The 27,848-nt window shown below is 49.9% G+C and overlaps 1 protein-coding gene across 11 annotated transcripts; it reads right to left on the bottom strand.

Annotated features, from left to right (window-relative positions):
* Window positions 1–40: 40 nt before the first annotated feature.
* Window positions 41–27,848, bottom strand: MOCS1 (molybdenum cofactor synthesis 1). 11 transcript variants are annotated; one of them, XM_078000028.1, is made up of 12 exons: window positions 27,696–27,848; window positions 26,498–26,510; window positions 21,084–21,210; window positions 19,657–19,824; window positions 10,286–10,450; window positions 8,012–8,073; window positions 7,554–7,665; window positions 7,133–7,245; window positions 6,506–6,616; window positions 4,109–4,229; window positions 3,529–3,576; window positions 41–1,614 (listed from the first exon to the last, which is right to left on the bottom strand). In XM_078000028.1, the coding sequence occupies exons 1-12, from the start codon at window positions 27,794–27,796 to the stop codon at window positions 854–856; spliced, it is 1,902 nt and encodes a 633-aa protein (XP_077856154.1). In that variant the 5' UTR covers window positions 27,797–27,848; the 3' UTR covers window positions 41–853. The 11 variants fall into 11 exon arrangements, with proteins under 11 accessions (XP_077856154.1, XP_014991788.2, XP_014991786.3 ...); XM_015136302.3 differs by lacking the exon at window positions 26,498–26,510 and having other exon boundaries at window positions 3,514–3,576; window positions 27,674–27,848; XM_015136300.3 differs by lacking the exon at window positions 26,498–26,510 and having other exon boundaries at window positions 27,674–27,848.

Below are 27,848 nucleotides of genomic sequence, written 5' to 3'. Positions count from 1 at the left end.
GCCCAGTGCCCTACCCACACACAGTCTTCATTCTTGTGTCTGCAAAGAAGTTGGCATCGTAGCTTTATTTGTGCGCTGTGAGGGTGAAGGCAATCTATCGTCAACTCTTCTTTCCCTGATATGCTCCAGAACGAAGAGGGGTGGGTGGAACAGCCGTGAGCAGGGCCAGGTGTGGGCTGTGTAGTCCGGGAGGAGTCCTTAGGGCTGTGGCCCACGTGTGCACATCCTGTTTCAGAGGAGGGAGGCCTGAGGAAAGGGGGCCAGCAGGACCGGGCAACTGTTAAGCTGAGCAAGTCTGATGGGACACAGACTTGGGCAGAAGGAGAGATGAAGTCAGGACAGGGCAGGGCTGCGGCTTCACAGACAGGGAGGCAGAGCTGCTGGGGAGAAGTTGGGATGCATTCCTCAGGCAAACTTGTGCTTTGCTCTCCGCAAAGTGGGCCCCTCTGCTTAATAAGCCCTTAATCTCTCCCCAGGAAAGTAGGAGAAGAGAGAACCCAAAAGGAGAAGGAAAAGTTCTGGGCTGGACTGTCGGAAACTGGTTGTCTGAAATAGTCCACAAAGAACATGATTTCTCAGTTATCTAGCATTGCTTGTTGTAGTCCTGCTCCCATGACCTTAGTGTCCTGGAAGGCTTAAGAGCCTGCTGGTATCCTCCCTATAGAAAGGAAGCCCCACCTAGATGATTAGAGATCATCTAGTAGCAGGCCTGTTAGTAGTAGAGCAGGCTGACTTCGGATTTACTGCTCAAGGTAAACAGTGACTGTGATTAAAGGAACCTGACATCTTTCCTTCAGCCTAAATTGCATCCCAGCTCCAGGTCTGGGTGGGCCATGGGTAAGAAGGGCAGGCGCTAAGCCCGATGGAAGTCCCCCCGCTGACCGCCAGTCTTGCTAATGAGCTTGATCTCCTCCAACACAATGTCCCTGCTGACAGCCTTGCACATGTCATACAGGCTGAGGGCGGCCACTGCAGCAGAGGTCAGGGCCTCCATCTCCACCCCGGTGGGCCCCCGAGCCCGGCAAGATGCCTGGATCCTCACGGCATGGCGTGTGCTGTCCAGCTCCAGCTGCACCTGCACATGACTCAGGGCCACGTGGTGGCACAGAGGGATCAGCTGGCTGGTCACCTTGGCTGCCTGGATTCCAGCCAGCTGGGCCACCACCAGGGCATCTCCTTTCTTGAGCTGGTTCCGCTGGACAAGCTTGAAGGCTACAGGCCCCAGAAGGACCACGGCTGAAGCCACAGCCGCCCGCTCTGTGTCTGGCTTCCTGCCCACATCTACCATAGCTGCCCGTCCTTCCGAGTCCACATGAGTTAGTTGTTCTGAGGTTAGCTGGGGTCCTGAGGGGGCAGCAGGAGCCCAGGAACCTGGGCTAAGGCACTTTGAGTTGGCATCTGAGTCTGCACGGGAAGTGTAGTGTCTCTGAAAGCAGCCAGACCCCAGCCGCTGCTGGGCTAGCAGAAGGGCCTGGGGGACCCTGCATCCTTTCCATAAAGTGACCATCTGGCTGGAGAAACTCATTCTGGGTCTTAGACCCTGAACATGGAGGGGGTCCCAGGAGGAAATGCTTGGATTGGCTGGTGGGGAATCGTGGAACATCAAAAATAACTCTGCAAGGCAAGAAAAAAAGAAGAAAGACTAAGTCTAAAAGGCGATTCTTTTTCCCACACCCTCTCCCTATCCCACTTCAAGTTCTCTTTCACACCGGGGAAAGAGGAGTGAAGAACAAAAAGCATAGTGGGACAAGACAAAGTAGAAGATCCACAGAGATAGATGGCACCCAGAGTCCAAGTTCACAGCCCTCCTCACCCGGTGATGCACAGGGTAACAGCCCTTCTAGAAACTGCTGTGCCATGGTGGCACAGGGTTCCTCCTCATGAAACCCTTCTCATTTCCTAAGTTCTCTCAAGCAGCACCGAGCTGAGGCCTGGATCACATGACCTCTGAATGTCCCTTCGTTTTCTTAAAACTAGAGCTAGGTCTCACTCTAAATTACCAATTACACTTATTTTCATCTTCACATTCTCCATGAAGAGTTAATAGAACCACTTAGTTTACAGACAAGACAATAAAGGGAATATGTTACCTACTTACATTTTTTTCAAGTCCCCTCAAGCACATCAAAAGCACATACAAACTGATGGGCTAATTCAGATGGTGCAGAGGGCCTAGGGAACTGTGCAGGCTCTTGTTACTCAAAGGGTGGTTGGCTTATGGACCAGCAGCACCAGCACCACCTGAGAACTCACAAGAGATGCAGAATCCCGCCCCAGATCCAAAGTCAGAATCCAAAAGGACAAAATCCCCAGTGATTCACATGCACGTGAAATTCTGAGAGGCCCGGTCCTAGGCAACTCTTGGTTGTATACAAAGCAGACTCGTTACTCAATATCTCTGAAAGTATGAAGCAAATGCTCCCCTAGCTTCCCACTTCCCAACATACTCTAAGCCCCAGACTTGTCAATGTTAGAGGGGCAGCCTCCCTTCTGGGGAGATGCTATCAAGGCCATAAAGGTGCCTCAGCATGGGTCAGGGCCCAACAAGAGGACTTGGATGCTAGCGGTGGGAGGAGAGGAGATGAGAATCTTCCCAGTGCCGAGCTACCTTTGCTTTCCCGGGCAGCCAGTGGGCAAAGATGGTCCTTGGGCTGTCTCTAGCCTGCCTTCCGCTGGGCCACTGAGCTCACTCTGCTCCAACCTCTAGAGAAAGGATCTTTCCTCTCATCTTTTTTCTTCCCCCTGCTTTTTCTTTTCTAGTGGCACAGTTCAGGGGGCTCAGACCTGACTGTGAGCAAAGGGTCAACACCTCACCGGCTCTAATCTGGGCACTATGCCAGAGGGGCAACAGCCACCCTACAGCTCCTCAGTGACCAGCCCAGCCCCCAGAGCTAGGAGACCACATAAGGACTTAAAACCAGGGGACTTTTGTTTGAAACATCCTACATACACGATGATATGTCCTATGCAGATGCTCCTGAGAGCTAAGGAATTGGGAAGTTGAGGTCTTGGCCATCATTACATCATGTTACACGTGAGTAACATTATTAGCTCGCTACCTCAAGATCTGCCCAGCACAGACGTGTGGCCACACACCCACCAGTAGGGGCTAATGGTCCAGATACACCATGCATGGATCAGTGTGTACTACAGAGGACACCTGTCACATTATCCAAACTGGGAGATTTTCGAGCTGAGGAAAAGGCCTCTGTTTTAACCAGGATTTCAATTCTCAGGGAGCCACTAACTTAGTGATCATTAAATCTGGCAGACCATCCCCCTGCTCCGATTTCTGGTGAGACAGAAGGATCATTTCTGTGGCAGGTATAGTAAAAGGGGGATCATGAACAGTGGGGGAAGAAACAGTAAAACCGTGAAGGTTAAGAAGACAGGAAGGAGGAATAGAAGAAAAACAAGGATGAGAAATCAGCATGAAATGCAGGAGCTGGGGTGCCTATGGCGCGGCTCCCACCCCACGGGATCCCCAAATGACAAGGGTGAGTGGTTACGTACTGATGGGTCACCCACCGATGAGGATCATGGGCCGGTTCTTCATCTGGGAAATACTGAACATGCCTGGGGTGAGGGAAAGATGGGGAGGGAGAGGAAAGCAGGGGAGGGGGAGAGAGAGAGGGTGGGGAGAGGAGAGTTCACTGAAACGAACGCGCTCGACAGCCCACAAGCACATGCACTCAGCTATATGCGCCCTGACAAAAGGCCCCCACATGTGCATTGCGAGGTCGCTCAAGACTGAGCCCAAAGAACAGTGGACATCAGGACCCTGCTCTCCCTCAACAGAAGGCCACACGTGGGGTGAGAAAGAAGCAATGATACCCCCGTCTCCCCACCCAGTAAAAGAGCCCAAGAGAATGTGGGGTCCCCTCTCCTGTGCAGCCTCTGCTATGACATCTCCCCATGGAAGGACAAGCATCACTGCACCCTGAGGCCAGAGGGCCAACAGGAGTGAGTGGCAGTGGGGACGATGCTGACTCCTGCCAGCTTCCTCTTAGGTATTCCTTGGTCATCTCATCCCACAACTCTATACCTCCCTCCCGGGGACAAGGCCCACACTCACCATCCAGGCCACCCCTCCCCACCCTGCCCTTACCTGCATGCTGCCGCTTCTTCCTGCCCACGGCAGCCCCAATGATCCTCAGCAGCTCCTGCTCGGAGGCCCCAGCTCGCAGGTGATCCCGCAGGGATACCTCAGAGTTTCCAAAGAGGCAGACCTACGTGGGGGTGAGGACAATATGCCTTCCTTACCCCTGAGCCTTGGCCTCCTGGCCTCTGAGGAGCTAACTCCTTCCCTGGTCCTCCCTCCGGGAGGAACACCAGGGCCCAGACCTCCCATGGCAGGGCCCCCAGTGGTGAGAGACAGAGGTGCTGTAGGGAGGTCAGAGGCTAGAAGAGCAAGATGCAACATTGCACTTCCCAATACCTGTGAGTTACAGTCATACTTCCCCTCAGTGTATTTTTTTAAAAACTGAGTAGATGCCAACAGAGATAGCATGTAAAAATCCAGATCTGTACCTTCTGAGACACTTACTGGAATGGCCTCTCTATCACCATGAGAATGGCCCCCAATCAGTTGGAGCTGTGTGTGTCCTGGAAGTCTCCTACTCCCTGTTGTGGCACACACATCCCATCTCACCTCAGCCCCTCCAAGTCCCTTGTGGACATCACCCGCCTGCCCTGTACCTATCTGAGTCTGATCACTGCTTGGAAGCTTCAGCTGAGGGCTGCTAGGCATGACAACTTAAGGTCAAACTTCGCTCAATGCTTCTCAGCTTCTGTAAGAAGAATGGATGAGACAGCCCCAGAAATCAACACACTTACTATCCTTCCACCAAAACTTACAAAGTGTCTACTCTGTGCCAGCTCTGCACAAGGCACTGTGGCCACAGAGAATGTCTGAGAAGCTTCTGAGGGCAGAGACCACTGGAGAAGATACCAGTGAAATCTAGGATAGGTCTAACTGCTTCATCATGCCGGTTATTCCTCATGCCTCAACTCCCCAGCCAGTCTCCAGGTTCCCTTCTCTGCAACAAAGAGGTTCCTCCTGTGGACTTCACCCAGTGGCCCCCACTCCAGGTGGCTCCTGCCTGGGAGATCAGTGGGTAAAGGGAAAGAAAGATCTTGAGGCATTTCTCCCCTGCTTCCTCCCTGCTTTGATGCATCTGGCAGCAGCTGCTTCTCTGCACAGCTCAAGTGCCAAAGAGGTGGCCTCTCCTATAAGGCTCCAGCCCTTCCTGGGCCCCAGTGACATCAATGCCCCCCTCCTTGCCCTTCCTAAGTGGGAACAGCACTTTGCTGCTGCTGGTCCCAAGTACCTCAATATCCTTTATTGGTTCCCTTAATCCTATGTTACAAATAGCTTCTTCATTACATTCTCTTCAGAATCCCACCTTCCATTTCCTGCCAAGACCTCACAGATACAGATACCACCTGTAGTCCAAGTCAATTCCGTATCTCCAGCCCAGAAAACCCCCAAGCTTTTCAGCAACCTGCTGGATGGTTCCTTTTGGATTCAAACTGGATGCATCTAAATCCAACCACCCACTATCATCACCCTCCCACAATTGTAAAAGATCCCAAGGCCTTCCAGCTAACACGATGCCTTCCTCCCCTCCTTCCACAAACATTACCAAGCTCTGAGTCTTCCTTCCCTTCAATTCACGCTCTAACATATCTGGAGAACCACTGAATGGCCATCTAATTGGTCTTCCTGTCATCACACCCAGGCTGCAGTTTATAAAACATATATGGGGAATGTCTCCCCTGTTCAGGAACCTTACACAGCACACTATTTGTCCACAGAACACATTCTGAACCAGAGCCTTTTACAATGTACTCTTCCTATAGCTGACTTTAATTTGCTCTCGCGTACCCAACCAGTGTGAACCCTATGTGTGTGCCCTCGCCTCCCCACTTCTGCCCCACCCATTCTTCAAGGCTCACTGAGGTCTGTAGTGCTCTTGAGGCCCTGCACCCTCACCACCTATCCAGCCACGCGTGTGGCAAGGACTCGCGTGCTGCCACACATTGCCTGTTTGGTCTTGCCTGCGAGTCTGCATGGCCCTGACGAGAGGGGTTTCCAACATCCCCCACAGGGCCAAATGCACAGGACATGCTTGTTAGATATGAGTAACATCCATTTCTGGTTTCAGAGCTGAGCCCCTGGCCTAGTGGAAGGGGCTAACCATGGTGGGGGCCAGGCAAAATGCACATGGATCCTTCGGCTCTCCATGAGAGCTGGAAAGGAGCTCCCAACAAACCAGAAGCTACTTCAGAGCCCCACAGAAGGAAGGAAGGAATCAGGGTGACATTTCCAGAGGGGCCATGAGTTCAACTTCACCTGCTGCTCCCATGATGCCCCCAAACCTGACATTGCACCAACCACACCTACGTGCACTGCCAGCCTCCTCTCCAATCAGGGAGCACAGGTGGGAGGAGATACGAGAACACAGAGGTGGCAAGGGGTCCCCGTGGAGGAGGGGATGCTCACCTTGAGGTTCCCGTCAGCCGTGATTCGCAGGCGGTTGCAGGTCCCACAAAAATGCTCAGACATGGACGTGATGAAGCTGATCTGGCCTTGAAAGCCAGGGATTTTAAAGGCCTGGGCAGGGGACAGTGAGAGCAAAAGGGCAGTGGAGGGGATGGGCTACTGAGCCCAGTCTTTCACTCCATGACATCAGAACCTCCACTCCTCAACCCTCTCCCAGAGGACCCCATGTGAAGCTCCACCCAAGGCCCTCAGGTGATAGAAGACTCTGGTAGGATGGATGACCCATGGGCTGACCTACACTGGGCTTGCCCTAATAAAAGCTGCTAAGGCAGGGACCTGTGGGCAGCATGTTTAGAAAAGTCAATGTGGAAGAGGGACGAGCACCCCCCTCTGCCACTTCCTGGAGTGTGTCCTCTGACACGTTATTAAGCCCCCCACCCTAGCCGAGCCCATATCTTCCTCCATGAAACAGGGAGGCGGCTGTGATAGCACTGATGCTTCCTGCTTAAACAGCACCATCCCACATCACGGCATCCCCACCACAGGGCAGCCCCCTACTAGCTCTCCATCCTCGGGTGGAGGCACGACCTTCCTCCAGGCCTGTCCCATACCCTCCTGCTCCCTAACCTTGGCTGTGCTGGATTCCTCCTCTGGCAGCTTCTCCAGCTCTGGCCACTGCTGCCGGATAGTGTCCAGCATCTCCTTATAGCTGACCATCTTCTTGAAGTTCCACTTGTTGCCTGTATTTGGGTTGGGGGAAGGCAAGGGGAGCTTCTGAATAAGAGTTGAAGGGGCCCCGGGGTCTGAGTCCATCCCCTGCCATAGCATAGCAATCAGTTCTCAGCCTCTTAGATGGGAGAGACGGGAGCCCTGCCTAAAACTGGTGGATTGAATCACATCCACAGTGGACTCCGAGAAGCCACCAACAGCCCATCATAATCCTAGACCCACCGCCCCTGAGGTCAGCCATACCCAGCAGGTGAGCCACCCTGCGCGACCTGCAGGCCCAATCCCTTCTTCCCTCCCCCACCCGTCCCTGGTCACTGACCATCAAAAGGCATGTACTCTATGAAGCGCACATCCAGGGGGAGGCCCTCGGTCAAGGCCGCAAAGTCCAGGAGTTCATCCTCATTAAGGCCTCGCATCACCACACAGTTCACCTGGCCAGGAAACAAGGGGACCAAGAGGGCTGTGCCCCCTGCATTCTTTTGTGGAGATGACCCTTGGGGGCCTGGCACTCACTGAGGCCTTCCACTCAGGGACCCATTCCTTGCTTCTCCCACTCCAGTTCTCTAGATTAGGGGATTCCAAGGGGTCACTGATTTTCTCGTTTCTCTCAAGGGTGGGCAGGGCTGGACCAGCAGGGAGAGAAGAGGTGGGAGGGTGCACGTATTTCAGCCATGCTGGCCAGAGCTGAGGGCTCTCAAGTGGGCCAGGGGGCGTTGAGGGGAAGGCCAAGGCAGTGTGGAGGGAAGTCGGGAATCTACCGTGGGGGCACAATCTCACCTTCACAGGGTTGTAGCCCAGCTCGATGGCCTTGTGGATGCCCTCCATGACCTTGTGGAAGCCTGGGAGGGAGAAACAAGGATCCAGGAACTTATGTCCTCTCTCCTCTTCCCCCACACCCCCATGGAAAAGCACCAGAGCCCATCTAGTCTGGAGATTGGCAAACGTTTTCTGAAACAGGCCAGAGTAATACCATAGGCTTTGCAAGCCAAGAGGCAACATTGAGGATCCAAGTAAGTATATGTCACAAAGTGTTGATTAAATTCAAAATGTAGTAATAACTGAGTACAACGTTTTGTAAAACAGATCTACAAATGGGATACAATAATGCAATTCTTTTTGTAGGGACAGTATTTTGCTTAAATGGGGTTCATAGTTAATGTTCCCTATCATTAACTGATTTTGAATGTTATCTGTAAAATGCATTCTTGGCTCAAAGGCTACATGAAAATAGGCAGGGGGCTAGATGTGGCCTGTGGGCCGTGCATGCTGACCCTGGATCTAGCTGAACCCTCTTGTAGTCTACAGGAGGAAACTGACCCAGAGAGAGGCAATGCCCTGCCCAAAGCCCCATGGCTCCATCTTTCAGAATGCAGGTTTTCTACTCCCATTTCAGTGTTTTCTCCTCAACAGTCCATCAATTATTCACTCAACACATACTCTGAGCACCTACTACGCACAGGTGCTGTTCCAGGGCTGGTAAGCGATTATTTGTCTCAATAATCATTAACCACAGTCAATGTGACCCCAGGCTGACTTCACTGCCCAGTTCTCTCATGCATTAAATCACTTGATCACCTACTGCATCCTGGTCCCCTACAGCACCCCCAGCCTGCACAGCCTGGTGGTCACCTGTGAGACAGGGTGCCTAGAGATGGCCTCCATGGTTTCCTTGCAGCATATTCAGACTGCTCAGTGAGAGGGTAAAGGGAAAAAACGTATAGTTTTGAAAAAAATAATGCTGCTAGAATAACCTAGAACTATAAGTTTTCTTTTCTCTAAAACACTCCCCTCCAAAGGCAGATGGTGGACAAAAGAATATGAATGGGAGGGAAGATCCAATGTCTCCAATCCATGTGCCAGGAAATGAGAGACAAAAAGGGAGAACGTGTATGCGGGCAGTACAGCCCACAGATCCACCTCCCGCTTTCCCACCACAGAGCCCTTGCAGGTTCTGTACTCCTGCTCCCCCTCAGAGTATGTGCCATTGATTCAAACCCTCCTGTTCCTCAAGGCCAGCATACATGCATCCTCCTTGAAGCCCTCCTAGTTCTCTCCTGCTAGGAATTCTTTCTTCCTCCCTGTAACACTTTAATCAATATCACAAGACCAGCAAAGGCTGTCCCGTGGAATGACATCTTTTCGCCCTTAGCAGCCTGTAAGGCCAGGGCAACGTCTCATGTGTCTTCTGTCCCCTCCACGGCACCTCGAGCAGCCCTCCATAGAGGAAGGAGACACCATGAGTGCTTCCTCAGCACATGGAGGGTATTAAAGCAAGGCATCACACCCCGTTTGTAAAAAGGAAGGAAAGAAGGTGGTGGGGAAGCTGTTTCCAAGGAAGAGGAAGGAGATCTGGGTCTCCCTGCCATCCCTCCCATCCTCCAGAGTCCTCAGTCATGTACCCCCCTCCCTCATATCAAAGGGTATCCAAACCTGAAGAGCCTTTGCCCCACCATGAGGTCCATGCCAAGGGGAAGCCAGGCACTGGTCTACTGTGACCCAGAGCTCGAGGCTGGCTCCACCTCTCTACCTCGGGCCTCCTGAGGCAGCTGAGTGGAAGGTGTGGGTGTGCTTGCAGTAGGGGGTGCATAGGAGGGGCTTATATCCAGGTGGGCACAGGGACAACCATGGGGGACTGCTGGGGGAACCCCACCCGGCAGCACATACCCAGATCCTGGCATCCTAGGGCAGCGACTTCCACCCTGGGCTGTCCCATGTTTCTTCAGAGCTCGTCGTACAATGACCAACTCGGCCCAGTTTGCCACAGACTGTCTTGGTTTTAAAACTTCAAGTCCTTCATTCTAAAACCCCCTCAAGTCCTGGGCAAACTGGGGCTGGGGCGGTGGGGAGGTTGGTCACCCTAAGTCATTAGCGTCTGACCCCCAAAGTCCCTGACATACATTTGGCAAGGATGAGGGGTGAGAAATAAGTGCTTTGACTTACCGATAGCCCAGACAACAAGAAGTGACCAGGCCCCTCGCTCAGCAATGGCCCTCCCTCCCCAGCTATGTGCGGGCCCTGGGAGGGATACCCGCCTCATCCACATCCACTCACCTTTCCTGCGGACGATGAACTCAAACTTGGCAGGCACCAGGGTGTCCAGGCTGATGTTGATGGCACTAAGACCAGCCTTCTGAAGCTGGGGCAGCAGCCGGGTCAGGTTGATGCCATTGGTGGTAACACCGATGGTCCTCAGCCCTTCCAGCCGCTGCAGCTGGGCTATAAGGACAGCAAGAAAGGGGTCAGACTGCTTGTTTTTGGTGAGGCTGGGAGAAGGGCTGGAAGGCAAAACTCTTTGTCCAGACAAGATGGATGGAAAAGAGGCTCTCTGTAGACCTATATTAACCAGACCTAACTTAAAAAGAAAGCTAAGAATCAAAACTGGCAAAAATAATGAAAAGATTAAGCATTGAGTGCCCTGTGCTAGGTGATCTGCGGAGGGCTTTGCATACATTAGCTCACTGAGGCCTCACAATAACAATTATCTCATTTAGTAGATAAGAGGTGCTCTGAAAGATTATGAAAATTGCTTAATGCCACACAGTAAGAAGAGTTGGCATTTAAATCCATGTGTACTTGACTCAGGACTCTGCTCTTAATAACCAAGTACTACACAGGTCTTGATACTCTGTATAATGGAAACATAAAAGTGTTTGAATTAAGTGCTATTTGATAGCTCCATTCTACCAAATATCCCTAGAAATAATGGAGGGATTTTAAAAATCCATAATAGCATTGGAAGGTAAGAAAGAATACTGCAGATAGCCCAGAAAGGTAAAGAAGTACAGAAAGAGAGAAAGCAGATGGGACCGATCAGATGGATAGAGACCACAACTCAAAGTGCACCCAGGAGAAGGTTCTGTAAAAACAGGGAGACAGTAATGTGCAGGCAGCTTAGTAGTCACATGTACAGGAGCAGGGGGGTCCTACTGCATGTCAGGGAGGTTGTCTAACAGGGGAGTTATATTTGAAGGAGCTGGACAGGTGGGCCTCATCCTTCCCTGTCGGCAGGGGAAGGCAGCAGAAGCATTTGCCTCAAGGATAGAGCACCAGTGCAGACACTCAAGCCGGCCACGGGGCTGTATTAGTTCCTTCTCACGCTGCTAATAAAGAAATACCTGAGACGGGGTAATTTATAAAGAAAAGAGGTTTAATTGACTCACAGTTCAGCATGGTTGGGGAGGCCTCAGGAAACTTACAATCATGGCAGAAGAGGAAGCAAACATGTCCTTCACATGGCAGCAGCAAGAAATGTTGAGCAAAACAGTAAAAGCCCCTTATAAAAACCATCAGATCTCGAGAAAACCCATTATCATGAGAATGGCATGAGGGCAACCACCCCCCATTATTAAATTCACCTCCTACTGGGTCCCTCCCATGACACGTGGGGATTATGGGAACTACAATTCAAGTAGAGATTTGAGTGGGGACACAGCCAAACCATTTCGGGGGCAAGGCCTGAGTCCCGGTGACACTCAGCAGCACCTCACACTCCTTCTCCACAACCTCAGAGCAACTCACAGAAACAAACATTACCAGGCAGGCCAACAGAGACCTCGGGCACTAAGATGAGTACACTGCCAAGAATCAAACATTTAAGGAGGAAGCATGAAAGAAAGACAACCAGTTCCCCAAATAGAAGAATGAAAGGAGGAGGAGAAGGAACAGTGATAACAGAAGACAATTCTTTTAAAAAGCAGAGGGAATATCCTCATTGGGATAAATATTCAATCCTGACAATAAACCAAGAAAAAAACCCTAATTAGGGCTCTTGAAAATTCAAGAATATACAGTTACAAAAAGAAAAAACTTGAGAAGCAGAATGGACACAGGAATGAATGAACAAGCTGGAAAATTCAGCAAAGGCATTCTTAAAAAGAGCTGGATACAAAAGACCAAAGAATGTGAAGAATGAATCTGAAGAAACATACCTGCTCACATTCAAATCCAGTAAGATCTAGAGAAAAGATAAGCCATCAAAATGTACACAGCAGTTATCTTTGATCAGTAGGATCATAGGTGATTTTTGTATTTATTTATAGGTAAAATTTCTTTCTGTAATGAACAAGTTTTCTTTTATAATGTAGGTGACACACAAACACCCCTCCCCCTGGATTTTAACTGACCTCTGCTACATGGACAGTGCCACTGACTACACCCTTCCGGCCACAGACCAGTTGTTTCCAAGAAGCTATGTAAACGTATGTCTCTATGAAGACCCAGCTCAGCTCTGCATGAGAGAGGAAACCAACAGTAAAGTGCTCAAGTGAAGCCAAATATTAGAAAAGGCAGAATATTACAAAATTCATCATCAGTTTAAGGTAGGGGTGCATGGGAATGCACACATTCATGGTGTAAGAATAAAATCATATAATCTTTCTGGAGAGAAGTTGTACATGAACTTTTAAAGCCTTTGACCTGAAATTCCACTAAGAATTTAAGGAAGTAATTGTGGATGTGAATAACATTTACCTACAAGGATGTTCATTACAGAGTAATGCATAATTAAGGGAAGTGGGAAATAATCTAGAGAGCCAACCATAGCAAACTGGTTAAATTATGTTTTCTCAGGATGGAATATTATGCAACCCAAAATGACTCTGTAAAATCATACATTAGGGTGTAGGGAAATGCACACACTATACTACATAGAAAGAACAGTAACACAAGATGCAGTAAACACAAAAAATAGTAAATACGAGATGCAGAGTAAAATGGCAGGTGGGTCATCAAACCAAAATGTCAACAGTGGTTACAAACAGGCTGTAATGACATTCTTTCTGCTTTTCTAAAATAAACATAAATTACTTTTGTAAAAAAAAAAAATAAAGTTTACAAATAAAAGCTATTTGAAAAAGGAAAGAGCTTCACTCCGGGTCTGCCAATTAGGAAAATTAGCAGTGGTTGTTCACTTCTACCAAATCAACCCTGGAGAAACACAGAACCTAGGAATCTAAGAACTTAACAATCTAAGTCCTTAAGAAGGCTAGGTGTTCTGAAATGGTATGAGTTAGGGGATGAAGATGAGCAAAGAATGTGAGTAGATAAAGGAAAGCTGTATTCTTTCCCTTGCCCACTGAGACCTCAGCATCATTACTGATTATCCCCTTACTGAAGAAATCAGGAGCAACTGCCCAAAGAACTAGATTAAAAGTCAACTGGAGGCCGGGCACAGTGGCTCATGCCTGTAATCCCAGCACTTTGGGAGGCCAAAGCAGGTGGATCACTTGAGGTCAGGAGTTTGAAACCAGCCTGCCCAATGTAGTAAAACCCTGTTTCTACCAAAAATACAAAAATTAGCCAGATGTGGTGGTGGCACATGCCTGTAATCCTAGCTGCTTGGGAAGCCAAAGCCGGAGAATCACTTAGAACCCGGGACGTGAAGGTGGCAGTGAGCTGAGATCGTATCACTGCACTCCAGCCTGGGTGACAGAGTGAGACTTTGTCTCAAAAAAAAAAAAAAAAAAAAAAAAAAAAAAAAAAAAAAACACTTGATAAGCTGATTTTAAAATTTACATGGCCAATCCTTATGTATGTAAAACACTGTTGAAAAAGAATAAAAAGAACTTGCCCTATCAGATAATTGACTGATGCAGCTACAGTGATTAAGACAGTTGGTATTGGCAGAGACTAACGAATGGACCAACAGAACAAAGTAGAACCTGAAACAGATCAATACTTACAGAATGGCAGATTTGTGGAGGAAGTAAGGATTGTTCAATATAAAGAACTAGAAAAAAAATGGCTATCCATATGGAAAAAAATTACATTGAAATCCCTAAAATCATCTACAGATAGTTTAAGGACCTATATGCAAAATTTAAAATTTTTAGTGGAGAACAAAGGTAGGTGATCTGATCTGGGGTTAGGTGTTTCATTAACAAGATATGAAAACACTAGCCATAAAAGAAAAAAAAAACAATCATTACACACAGTGTAACTTGTTTTTTTCAGATTGGGAAGAGATATTCGCAACATATATAAAGAACCTGTACCAAATAAATATGAAAGGACAAAGAACCAAATAGAAAAATGGGAAAAGACATGACCAGGAATTACACAATAAAAGATATTTCATATATATGTATAGCTAATTAACATATAAAGAGATGCCAACTTCATTCTTAAACATGAAAATACAAATTAAGACCACAATGAAGTACAATTTTACACTTGTTCGACTGGTAAATATCAAGAATAATACTGAGTGTCGGGAGGTCATTTGGCAGGATCTCTTACACAGTGCTAGTCAAAGTGTATTTGGCACAATCACATTATTAAGTAATGCCACACTGTTTTCCAGAGTTGAACGTTCACCCGTTTTATGATCCGGCAATTCCACCACTAGAGAAATTGTACACCAAGATATGTTAACGAAAACAAGAATGTTCAAAGCGGCACAGTCCACAACAAAAAAGCTGGAACCAATTCAAATGCTCACTAAAAGGAGAAAATAGGGTACATTCACATACTGTAACAGTAGACCACAGAGGAAAAAAGAACTACAACTCTGTATAACATTGTGCGTTTTACTTGAGTCAAAAACAATAAGCCCGAAAGACTACACACAGCATGACACTCAAAGTTCAAAACACTGTATCTACTTTTTAAAAAGCAAGGGAATAGGCCAGGTGTGGTGGCTCATGCCTGTAATCCCAGCACTTTGGGAGGCCAGGGCAGGAGGATCACTTGAGCTCAGGAGTGCAAGACCAGCCTGGCTAACATGGCAAAACACTGTCGCTACAAAAAATACAAAAATTAGCTGGGTGTGGTGGTGTGCACCTGTAGTCCCAACTACTCTAGAGGCTGAGGTGGGAGGATCGCTTGAACCCAGGATGTTGAGCTGCAGTGAGCTGTGGTGCACTCCAGCCTGGGCAACAGAGCTAGAACCAGTCTCCAAAAAACAAAAAGAAAAGAAAAAGGGGTGACGGGGCAGCAAGGAAATGATAAATAGAAAACTGAGGAATTCTTACCTTAGGAGGCAGTGGGTGGGGGCAGGGTACAGGATAGGGAAGGCCCCATAGGTAATTAAAAGTTATTGCCAAAATAATTGGTGGTATAGTGGGTTTCCTTAGGAACCCCTAACATTAGTAAAATATATAAATTAACATGAATAAAGTAAAGCAAGTCATACAGGGATCAATGATGACAATATCTCATGAACCAAGGATGATTTAACCTAATTCTATGCAACTGGAGCCCATCAAAAATAAAACAAAATGCTTTACCCCTTTTCACAATCTGTCAGTGGCTCTCCATTACATTAAGCCTCTTGTAGGCTTTAAGCTGTGAGATCAAGCTATACTCTATAAGAAAGGCAGGAAGGAATGGAGGGAGTGAGGAAGGGAAGGGAGGAAGGGAAGGGAGGAAAGGAAGGGAGGAAAGGAAGGGAGGAAGGGAAGGGAGGAAGGGAAGGGAGGAAGGGAAGGGAGGAAGGGAAGGGAGGAAGGGAAGGGAGGAAGGGAAGGGAGGAAGGGAAGGGAGGAAGGGAAGGGAGGAAGGGAAGGAAAGAAAAAGGAAAGGAAGAAGCTGCAGCAATGAGTGATTTTTTTTTCAACTTTTTTGTATATTCAGGGGTACATGTGCAGGTTTGTTATATGGGTTAACTTGTGTCATGGGGGTTTGTTGCACAGATTACTTCATCATCCAGGTACTAAGCCTAGTACTCAATAGTTATTTTTTATGATCCTCTCCGTTTTCCCACCCTCCACTCTCAAGTAGGTCCCAGTGTCTGCTGTTCCCCAATGAGTGATTCTTAAGCTAAGTCCAGCTCATCTGGCAGTGGCCAGTCGTTCGGGAAGTTAGGATGGAAAACAAGGGCCCTGCAAACTCCTCCAACACTCTCACAGTACTTGTGCACTTAGTTCCTTCTTCCTGACTTTGGAAGACCCTAACTTTCACTGTACAGCACGGCAGCTGCTGGCCACATGAGGCTACTTAAATGAATGAAAGTCCGTAAAATACAAATTCAGTTTCTCGGTTACATTAGTCACACGTCAGGCACTCAAGAGCTATGAGTGGCTACCATATCTGACAACACCAATGCAGAACATTCCTTCATCTTGGGAAGCTCTACGGCAAGCTTGTCCAACCTGTGCCCTACGGGCTACAGGTAGCCTAGGATGGCTTTGTGGCCCAACACAAATTTGTAAACTTTCTTAAAACATTAGATTTTTTTGGTGAATTTTTAGCGCATCAGCTATCGTTAACGTTCGTGTATTTTATGTGTGGTCTCAGACAATTCTTCCGACGTGGCCCAGAGAAGCCAAAAGATAGGACACCCATGCTCTATGGGACAATGCTATTCATGGCAAAACCCGCCGTAACTTTTGCACCAAGATAGTGCTTTAAACCCATCCCAGCTGAAAAGAAGGGGCATGGGACTTTGTCTACACACGAAGCAGGGTGGAGAAGTGCCGGAGAGGCAAGGGTTGGCAGAGGGAGCCAGAGAGCTGAGGGGCCCAAACCCTTCCCATGGGGTGTTCTGCAGCACCTCTCAAAGTCTGACAGAGCTTCAGACAGAGAAGTGAGGAGAACGGGGCCTCAGGCTCGGCAGAAACTGAAACCTGCAATCCTTTTGCTCTGCCTCCAGGTGGTGGCCCCTCAAAACCCTCACCTGAGAGGGTGGGCACAGGTGTTCGTGAACATCCTGGCCCTGACTTCTGTTCCCTCTCTTCCTCTGTCCCTCCCTCCTCTGCCAGCACCCATCTGCCCTGCCCTTCAAGGCTGCTTTGCTCTGAAACAGCTCCTCTGGGGAAGATCAGAGGCTAGCCCCTGAGAGATGTCAGAGTGCTCGCAGACACAGCGCCACAGGAAGTCAGAGGGTGCAGCCGCCATTCTTTTTGAAGCATTGGGGGAGGGGCGGGGGAGGTGTTTCACCCACCCCCTGGGAGGCAGAAGGTAAATCCTCAGAAGCAGGTCACTGCAGGCGGGGCCTTGTCCTAAGCAGTATCTACGTGGTGATCATCCCTTGCCCATCCCATTCCATCAGCCAGGACCAATAACCACAGAATATCACAGCAGAAAACATTCTTAAAGTGGCTCAGCCACAGCTGAGGAAACTGAGGCCCTGGGTGGGGAAGGAACCTGCACAAGTTCACCCAGCCAGAGTGTGGCAGAATGGGGACAGAGCTACCAACTTCCCCGGCTCCCGCTCTTCCCACTGTGCATGCTGGAGTTTCCGGGGAGAGCCTCCAGTCCTCATACCTGTGCTCAGCCATCCTGTACCTCCCTGACCAGTGAGTGATCTTCACCCCCTCTGCTCTCTCACAGGTCCTAGCACAAGGCGGCCCATGCCCACGGGTGCCAGGCAGAGTAAGTGGCCTGGATGAGGGGGTAGGGCCTGGCAAGCAGCTGGGTTCAGCAGGTTCAGCCCTTTCCTGGTAGCCAGCCTGCCTTTTAGCCCTGAAGAGCTGTCTGGAACAAGGGGTCAGCTTGCCTGGGCCAGCTCAGCCAGCACAGGATGACAGAGGATCCCAGGCCAAGTGACCAGTCAGGGCTGAAGGGAGCTGGCCATGGGGCAGGAGGGAGAAGAGGGCTGTCAGGGGGACCTGGGCCCCTCCTCGGGACTCTCACAGCACCTAGGCTCCCCTTATACAGCAGCTGCTTCCTCCAGTGGACCATGGGTGGAAGTGCCGGTGCTCATTCACCTTGATGTGCCCAGCACAGTATGAGGCACATAAGAGGGTACTCTAGCGAACAATTACTGAGCCAGAGAGCTGAGGGGTGGGAGGTCCTGTCCAAAGCAGCTGGAGCGGGCAGCAATCAAGAACATGGAACCTCATACCCCCGACTTCACCACCTATAATTACATGAGCAAAGGTCTCTTTCCTGATCTTGGGGTTTAGAAAGAGTTCATGGCAAGAGGCCCTTTAGAGCTACCTTTACAGAGCCCTTCCCACAGGCTGGGCATTTCATTCTCATTTCCTCCTCAGGTCAACCCTATAAGGTAGGTACTATCACTGCCTCAAGGCTTACAACAGATTTTTTAAAAGTTGCCCAAGGTACGCTGCTTGTAAGATGCACGGTGGAGACTCAAATAGGAGTATGCCATACTGCAGAGACTGTACTCTGACCCAGTCTCCATTCATTCAATGAATCTCAGGGAGCATCAACCATGTGTCAGGCACGGTACTGGATGCCAAAAACAAAACCTGCTCTAGCAACCCGAGAGTTTTCACGCCAGTGAATGGAGGAGACAGACAATTAAAGAAACCAAACACACAACCCAATCACACAGTGCCAGGATGAGATAAATGCTATGAAGCAGAACAAAGTAGGGTAAGTGGGTAGGACAGGGGTTGCCACATTTTTTCTGCAGAAGTCCAGATAGTAAATATTTTCTACTTGGCTGGCCAGCTTTGCAACACAGTCTTTGTCATCACCAAGCAACTCTGCCAAAGCAGCCACGGGCAATATGTAAATGAATGGGCATGGCTATATTCCAATAAAACTTCATTAACAGATATTGAACATATAGGATTTTATAATTTTCACGTGGTGGAAAATGTTATTTTGATTTTTTTCCCCCCATTATTTAGGAATATAAAAACCATGGCAGGATGCAGTGGCTCACGCCTATAATCTCAGCACTTTGGGAGGCTGAAGGGGGTGGATCACTTGAGGTCAGGTTCGAGACCAGTTTAGCCAACAAGGTGAAACCCCATCTCTGCTAAAAACACAAAAATTAGCCAGGCATAGCGGTGTATGCCTGTAATCCCAGCTATTCAGAGGCTGAGGAAGGAGAGTCACTTAAACCTGGGAGGTGGAGGTTGCAGTGAGCCAAGATAGTGCCACTGCACTCCAGCCTGGGCGACAGAGTGAGACTATCTCAAACACAAACAACAAACAAACAAACACTCAGTTTGCAAGTTAGACAAAAACACATGTCAGCCCAGATTTGGCTGCTATAACTTGCCAATTTCTGGGAAAGAGCAGCTGGTGTGAGTACATGAGGATGCACTTTAGACAGGATGGTCGAGGAAGGCCTTGCTGAGATGACATGTGAACAGAGACCTGAATGAGGTCGAGGAGAGCGCCCTGAGCTCCCAGCAAAGGGAACAGCACGTGTCAAGGCCTGGCCACATGAATGGGAAGCAGGGGGAAGGTGGAGAAGCCCGCAAGGGTTATGGAGGTCAGCAAGAGCCAGGTCACATGGGCCTCTTGGCGAGGACCTTGGTCTCAATGTGACAACAAGCTACTGAGGTCTGGCATTTGCGAGCTTCATGACTTTGGGCAAGTTATTCAACCTAAGCCTCATTTTCTCATCAAAAATGGAAAGAATAATAGCACCTGTCTCAGCATGTGTTGAGGGACCGAGTGTCATGTGCTAAATGAATGTCAGCTGCCAATGTTAACAATGACATCAGTGTCCAGCCGGATGAGGCGGCACTGGGAGGAGTGGCGATGACTTTCGTCCAACTCACCCACAATGTCTACCACGTCTGGCCGGATGAGCGGCTCTCCGCCTGTGAGCCGGATCTTGTCAATGCCTTCCTTCACAAAGAGCCGGGCAAGGGTCAGGATCTCCTCTGTGGTCAGCAGGTTGGCCTTGGGGGTCAGCGGGACCCCCTCCTCGGGCATGCAGTACTGACCTGAGGGAAGGATGAATGGGGATGTGGAGGGAGGAAACAGGCATGGCCATAGCCCTGTGATGCCTCCACTCCCCAACTCTCCATCAGGCCAGTCTTCTCAAACACATCTGGACATGAGCAGAGACCTCACTAAACCTGAGGTGAAAAAACCCCAGACCAGCATCTCCCCAGGCCTGACCTTTCTCATTTCTAAAACATTAACACCCTTCCCTATGCCCAACACACACAATCTGATCATAACATCCCTCAGTGGGAGGCCGAGGGCATGGGTTAGAGATGAAGTAGGCTGAGGGCAGAGCCTGGCCTCACTTCCTGGGCTGAGTGCACCTGGGCAGGCGGAAGGGAGGAAGAGGGGAAGGGGAGAAGGGTGGAAGGCAGACGGGGGAAAGAGGGTAGAAGGCAGAAAGAGGAAGGGGGGAAGAGGGTAGAAGGGGAAGGGGGAAGTGGGGAGGAAGGGAAGAGTGGGGGGACGGGGAAAGGGGGAGGGGGGACGGGGAAAGGGGGAGGGGGGACGGGGAAAGGGGGGATGGGGAAAAGGGGGATGGAGAAAAGGGGGATGGAGAAAAGGGGGATGGAGAAAAGGGGGATGGAGAAAACGGGGACGGGGAAAAGGGGGACGGAGAAAAGGGGGACGGAGAAAAGGGGGACGGAGAAAAGGGGGACGGAGAAAAGGGGGACGGAGAAAAGGGGGACGGAGAAAAGGGGGACGGAAGGAAAAGAGAAGGAAGATCAACTTTGGAAGTCCCTCCAGCAGTGGCTACAGGTCCAGAGCAATCTTTGCAAGGATTATGAAATGAGGCCTCTTTGTTATCAGCCTGGTCCTGGATGATTTGTCACGGGACTGGGGCACATCCAGAGTCAGCAGTGCTGGCATGGGCATGGCTGTCTACTTCACATGTTTATATAATGTCCACCACCCCACCCCTGGTCATGTCCTGGACTTCGGGAACTACAGGGAAACAGAAGGAAGGACCCCTGAAGACTGAGAGGTCCAAGACCCAATCTTAATTCTAAATCCAACTGCATTTCTGTTTTCAAATCTAATCCCAAGTAGGACACAGCTTCTACAATCATACAACTCAGCCTTGACCCCTATCTTACCCCTGAAGCCCACCTGGCCTGGTAAGCAAGGGGTAGCGGGTGAGGAAGTTAGAAAGCAGAACTGGAGGATTCAGGAGGATTTCCAGGCACAGGGAGATTTCAGAGGCTGCTTGGGCAGAGGGACACCAGCCCAGAGGGGGCCCAGGAAGGTGACTCACATCTGAGGTTGCACTTCTCCGTGAGGGAGATCCGCAGGTAGCTGTGCTGCCGGCCAAAGCTGTCTGTGAGGAAGGCGGAGAAGGGGGCCGCATGCTCCCGCAGGAACTGCCTCCGCCTGGACAGCTCCTGCAAAGACAGGGCAGGGAGGAAGCATGGGCCCTTGCTACCGGGCTGGGGAGAGGCGCAAGGAGAACCACCTGCCCCCTCCCTTATTCTGACATCTGTGCGGAGCTTCTAACCCTTCCACATGTTTGGGCTCTGCCATGTCGGGGAAGCTAGGATTGTCCCTCTCATTGAAAAATGAGCTTGAGGAGAAAGACCCACCCCTTAAGTGTTCAGCTCGGGGGTGGGGGGGGGCGGGTGGTGATCTCTGCTGGGAGGATTTCTGGCTGGGCAGCAATGTGGAAGCAAGGGTGTGGGGGAATCTATTAGCCCTTATTCTTCACTCTAGCCAGTGCCAAAAAAAAAAAAAAAAAAAAAAGGATTGTGCACCCATGATCTCCAGCATTCGCGCATAAATGGGAAGACACTGCTGAAGGCCACAAGCAAGGCCCAAACCCGTCCTGCAGAGAGAAAGGAGCGAGCCAGCTTCACCCTTTCCCATGTACAAGTCTGAACGAGTTTGATCCATCTCCCCTTGACGTATCAGTCCTTGGAGAGTACCACCTGACCACCTGGGTCCTGATAGATGCTGATGAGATAATTGCTCCAAGGAAGTAACATTTACCAAGCATCTTAAAGTTTCCAAAGAACATTCTGTTTCATTCCCACACCTACTCCACACGGGATTATTATAACTAAGGCTTGGATGGGGTCCAAGAACACCCTCGGCAGAAGCGGGATTCAAATCCAGGTCTTCGGATTCCAGGTTCTAAATTCCTCCCTTCTATCACACAGAGAGAGTCTAAGAAGATAGGGAGGATGACACCTAGGGTGGGTAGAAGTCACTTCTCTAGAATATTTGAGACAAAAAAAATCACAACCCTGGAAGTCATGCATGAGATCTACAGAGAAGGTTCTGGAATGGGGACAAGAAACCCTGGTTTCTGCAGCAGGTATGACCTGGCACACTGTGAAAGTCCCTTAACTTCTCCAGGCCTGCTTTCCCAGTTGTAAAATAAGAATACAGCTATAGGCTAAGGTTGTCTTGCTAGGAGTAAAGACGGGGGCCGGGTGGTAGTGGTGGTATTGGAAGATGGTAGGTGAACACCTAAAATTATGATGGAGAGTAGAAGGCCTCCGGCCCTCCAGAGGTCCAGCACAACTATGCCTACATTAGGAGGAAGAAGTATTTGCTTCAGTAAGTTCCTCGGCTCCAGCTGCACATTAGAACCATCTGGAGAACTTTAAAAAAAGATTCCAGTGGAGACTGACTAAATATGGAACTCTGAAGCTGTTATGTTTTCAACCTCTCCAGGTAATTCTCATCGGCAGCCCTTGACTGGGTCAAGAGCCACTGAATGGTTCAAAGATAAGAGACATGAGAGTGTGTGTGAGGCTGCTCTTGATTTTCTGGGCCCATAAAACATTCCTCACTCTACCCATCCCAGGAGAATTTCCCACCTCCTCTGAGAAGCCCTGCTCACCATCCTGTGGGGAGTAAGCAGCAGTCACTTCTCTAACTGCAGTCTGCTATACTCACAACAGTCACTTCCTCCCTCCCTGCGGTGTGACGGAGAAAACTCCAACTCGTCCCATTGCCTTTCCACAGACAGCCTCAGGGGTGGGGCGGGGGCCCTCCATAATCAAGAATTCCATCAGCCACCAGAGTCCAGATGAGATACCTGGGAATCTGGATGTACTGCCGTGCTGTGCCTTCTTTTTCATCAACAGCTATTTGCAATTCAGTCATGTTAGTCACCCCAGATTCTGCCTCTTCACTTGCCAAGATACCCCACTGAACCCAGTCTTAACATGTTGGGGGGATGCGGTGGCTGGATGGGGGAGGAGTCAAAATACATCAAATAATTGGGAGGTGAGAGGACCAAGGAGCGTGATTCAGCAGAAATTCGAGCGCAAGCAGTGTGATGGAGCAATCAAGTATGGAATTAGGGGCTGGGTGTGGTGGTTCACGCTTGTAATCCCAGCACTTTGGGAGGCCGAGGAGGGCAGATCACTTGAGGTCAGGAGTTCGAGACGAGCCTGGGCAACATGGTGAAACCCCATCTCTACTGAAAAATACAAAAGTTAGCTGGGTGTGGTGGCGGGAGTCTATAATCCCAGCTACTCGGGAGGCTGAGGCAAGAGAATCGCTTGAACCCAGAAGGCAGATGTGGCAGTAAGCCAAGATTGTACCACTGAACTCCAGCCTGGGCAACAGAGCGAGACTCTCTCGAAAAAAGAATGGAATTTAGTGCTTTTGTTCTGGCAATGGGAGAGGCTGGTCAGATTTCACTTTTAAGAACTTTTGTGACCCTATGTGTACCAACCATTCTGAATTGAGCCTCCTAAACACACACACTCTCACCTTGCCAGCAATGCAAACTCATTACTTAGATATTAACGAGCCTCATTCCTGCATCTTCTCTCCTCTAACACTGCATGCCCTACTTTCATTCTTCTACTTTTTTCCCTGTCCCTTAAATCTCCTGGAGGAAAAAAATATCACCACCAGTCAAAGGAGCCCAAGATTCAGAGGGAATTACAGGAGAGTAGACAGTAACTCTGCTTGCTCAGGAGGGCTGGGACATGTCAGAAGTAGTAGGAAGCCCTAAACGAATCATATTCCCAGGGTCCCAGCCTGGCCCGGCCTGTTTCCTCTCTGTGAGAAGTCATCCTGCCTGATTCAGTATCCCCAGTGTCTAGCACAGGATGTTGGTACATTTTGAATCACATGAACAAATAGTCCTGTCCCTAAACAGAAAGGTCGTATATGCAAAACCCAGTTACATGGGGGTAATCATTTCCCGGCTGGTCTCTACTGTCAAAATGGTTTAACCTGGTACAGTGGTTTGAAACCCTGGCAGCACATCAAAATCACTCAAGGAGCTTCAAGGACTGATGACAGAGCCCCGTCCCAAAGATTCTAGCTTAACCTAGTGCCTCAGCTGTGCAGCCAGGGCTGAGAACCATCAGCCTAGTGACGCCAAGCGCTAGGTGCTATTTGAATCCAGGGCGAGTTGTTGTGGTTCTGAGCACAGGATTTGGAGTAGGTGAGCCTATATTACAAGCCTGGTCTAGCTGTTGAGCAAGTCACCTAAATTCTCCAAACCTTAGTTTCCTCATCTATGCCGTGGAAATAATAATCCAACCTAACTCAACTGGAGGAGTTCCTGGCACAGAAGTTTCCAATCAGTGATCCGTGGAGGAACACCGTTGTGTGCTGTGATCAGTTTTTCTAGTTTGTCAGCTTCCCTTCCCTTCCAAGATCCTGGCCTTCCAACCCTACTAACAGCAGATGGCCAAAGCTGCTGCCACACCACCCACGTGGGGTCTGAGCATCCCCAGGACCACCAATACTGGTGTGCTAATAAGCAGGCACCAGGCAGCCTGCCAGACACTACTGGTCATCTCATGTCTACCCAATGCAGATTGGGGTGGGGTGAAGGGGGTGGGGAAGGGTGGGACAAAGGCGTTAAAGCGGGACCCTGCCCTCAAGGTGCCTTCCTCTACTAGTCACTAATCTTGGGCATCTATTTGACTGCTAAAGGCTAGCCCTCACATAGCTCCAAAGTCTAAACAGAGCAGCAGGGTTATTCAGGAGAAAAAAAGCACATTCCGAATCTAAGTATCAGTGGCACTGATTTATCCTGCTATTGGGATGATGTATACTAAGGGCCTCTTAAAATTAATCTCTTTTAAATGAGAGGACCCAGCAAAGAGCTGGGTCTCCTTCCCCCTCCCCTCATTCCCACCCTAAGTGTGACATCTTTACACCTATGGCTTCTGACAAGGACAGTCACATTTCGCTGAAACATGGATTTTGAGGAGCTGGGCAGATTGGAAGTCAAGATGACCCCCTGAAAAGCCCTCTTTCCCTCCTCCCCCTCATTCTCCCTCACCAGGTCCTGCTGTACTCCTCCTACCTTCACCCACACCCACTTCCCTGCAGCCTAACCCCTAGCCAGCATTTGTTTTTTCTGGCCCCCTGAACAGCTGGGTGCCTTTGCCTTGCCTAGACTCACTCTCCCTGCTTCCCCCACCACAGGCAGCAGGCTTCATTGTTGCCCAACAAAGCCCTTATGGAGCCTCAGAGGGAGAAAGAGGGGTACAGCACTCCCAGGTGGGGCTGAACCCTGCAAAGATTGTCTGGGCCACCTCAGACACAGGCTGACAGGTCGCTGTGTCTCCTCCACCCACCTCCCCATTGACCCACACACTACCCCTTTCCATATATAGCAGCTACTCGACCTGTTGTTGAACTCAGCTCACGGCCACCTTTCCATACAGCCAGCTCCCACTTACACCTCGCTTCTCTCCCTCACATCCTCACCCTGCCACACAAACAATGTCCAGTGGCTTTCCATCCTAGCTCTCCAAGCACCTCCCATCCCAAACCAGACTACCAGAGCCCTGTGTGGGCGTGTTGGGAGAGACAGACCCTGCAAGAAGGGGTTCAAGGTGTCCCCACCCCAACTGGCAAGCTTTAGAGATGAGCAGAACAGATCCACTTCCAGACTCGCTTCCCCTTAGAGTCTCTTCAAGACAGATTTCTGTGCCCTCCCCTATCTTACGATGGGCTGGCCCAGCCCTCTTATTTTATAAACATGAAGCAAAGGGAAGTGACAGCCCCAGGAGCCAGGTGAAATTGGAGGCGAAACTGGCAGGTGAAAACATGGGACTCCCTGTCCAGTGTGGTCTACTATGCCACGGGACTCGAAGTTTCAAGCAGCTACAATTATTGGCTGAATCCACTGCCTGCACAACCCTGTGCTAAGCGCTTGTGGGGATAGAAAGGCAGAGGTGCACCCAGCCCTCGGGAACTCCCAGTCTGCTGAAGATAACCCTAAGAGATGTCCAGGATTTAATGTGAATTGACAGAATAGTTATCCAACAAGTCCAGATGGGAGGGGACTCACAGGACACAGCATGTGCCAGTGGCAGCATGGATAATAGTAATTACCACCAACATTTACATAACACAGCACTTACACGGGCTAAGCTTTGTTCTAAGTATATACGTTAACATATGTTAACTCTTTTAATCCCTGTGACATTCTATGAAGTAGACACTTTTATTCTCACTTTGCAGATGAGAAAACAGACACCGAGGGGTAAGGGGACTTGGTGAATCCCCTAATAAGGGATGGGGCTGCCCCAGAGTCTATGTTCTCCTTTCTGCCACATTACCCCTCCCTTCACAGTGTAAAGGGATGGACAGGAGCAGGTTCTCTCCCTGGCCTCCACACAGGGAGGACAGAAAAGCATTAGAGTTCCTTGCCCTCTACAGCTCTGCGACTGGAGGAAAGTTAACTTCGATTAGCCCCCTCACCTGAACATACAAACTCTCCTCACCTTACATGGCTTAGTGAGGACTAACGGCTTCCACATGTGAGCCACTCAACACAGGTTCTCTCATGAAACACCAGTACAAAATAAACTGGGGGTTGGGGGAGTGGAGAAGAAACGTCCCCTTTTCTTGAATTCTTTAAAGATCTCTCAGCCATCTTGGCTTTACTATCTCTTCAACGATGTTCAAGAGTTCGAGGATACTAAAAAGTCTTCACTTCCCAACCATGGGCCTGCTTATCTGAGGATCCCAGAGGGGCTTAGGTTTGGGGAAAGCAAATGTGGCGGAAGTCATTGAGCAATATGGGGGAGGAGGGAGCAGTGATCTTATGAATCCCAGGACAGGAAGCCTAGTTCTGGGATGTGGGAAAAAACGACTAGCTAGGTACCGAAAAGAGGTTTCACTAAATGAAAAAGAGGTGCTTTTCCCCTCAAATTATTCCCTAACCACCTGAGCAGAAGAACAACCAAAACCTAAAACTTTTCATGACTTGAAACACTCTGAGGGGTGCTGTCAAGGTCAGAGGGATCTTCCCGAAACCCTAAAGTCAGAGATATTAATTTCTAACCTGTAAGAGGCCAGTCCTGCTCTGTTCTGGCTGAACCCTCCCAAGGTTAATAAAAATGAGACAAGGAGAGTCAGCAAAGGATGAGTTACAGAGCCCTGGGACTACAGTAACAACTCACGGTTGGTGACACCGAGGTGACATGTTTAGTCAGTCACACTATGAAGCAGGTGTCACAGGGACACCTGATCTCTGAGCTCTGGGGCTAGGGAGGGAAAATGTTTAAGAAAGAGGGTGGGTGCAAGGCAAGGCTGAAGGGTACCAGTAAGATATCTCACTGGACCCAAAGTCCCAGTCCTCTGCTTACCCCAATTTCTGGCCAAGCTCAGAGCCGGCAGTGGTGGCTTGGCTGGGGGGCAGGGAGGTTCTGAAGCGGGACTCCCAGGAGCCTCTCCCGCTGGGCTAGCGGGTGAGACCGGGAGGTGCATCTGGAGAACATCCTTCCACTGAGGAGTGCCAAGGGGTCCCTCCTAGAAGCGGCAAGCAGATAGGCCGGGAGCTACTGGGGGAAAAGGGCAGTGTGCCCGGTCCACTCCCGCCCCGGGAAGCTGTGGATACGGGCGGGGTGGGCTCACCTCCGAGGCAGCTCGCGCGGACTCCCCGAGGCGGGGCTGTGTCACTGGAGCCCCTGAGCTGCAGCTCCGGGCGCTGGACCTCAGGAGCCGCCGCAGCATCCGGGACAGCGGCTGCGCCGCCATGAAGCCTGATCCCAGCAGAGCCGCAGCCCACAGCCGGCTTCGGGAGCACACT

Source organism: Macaca mulatta, chromosome 4 (assembly GCF_049350105.2).
Source record: "Macaca mulatta isolate MMU2019108-1 chromosome 4, T2T-MMU8v2.0, whole genome shotgun sequence".
NCBI classification, from domain to species: domain Eukaryota; kingdom Metazoa; phylum Chordata; class Mammalia; order Primates; family Cercopithecidae; genus Macaca; species Macaca mulatta.
This window is presented reverse-complemented; position numbering and strand designations above follow the sequence as displayed.

Coding starts and splice junctions, on each gene's coding strand:
- MOCS1 (XM_015136300.3), bottom strand. CDS start 27,796: ATGGCGGCGCAGCCGCTGTCCCGGATGCTGCGGCGGCTCCTGAGGTCC. Junction 19,825..21,083: donor GGAGAAGTGCAACCTCAGAT/GTGAGTCACCTT, acceptor TCCTTCCCTCAG/GTCAGTACTGCATGCCCGAG. Junction 7,246..7,553: donor AGAGTACATGCCTTTTGATG/GTCAGTGACCAG, acceptor ACCCAAATACAG/GCAACAAGTGGAACTTCAAG.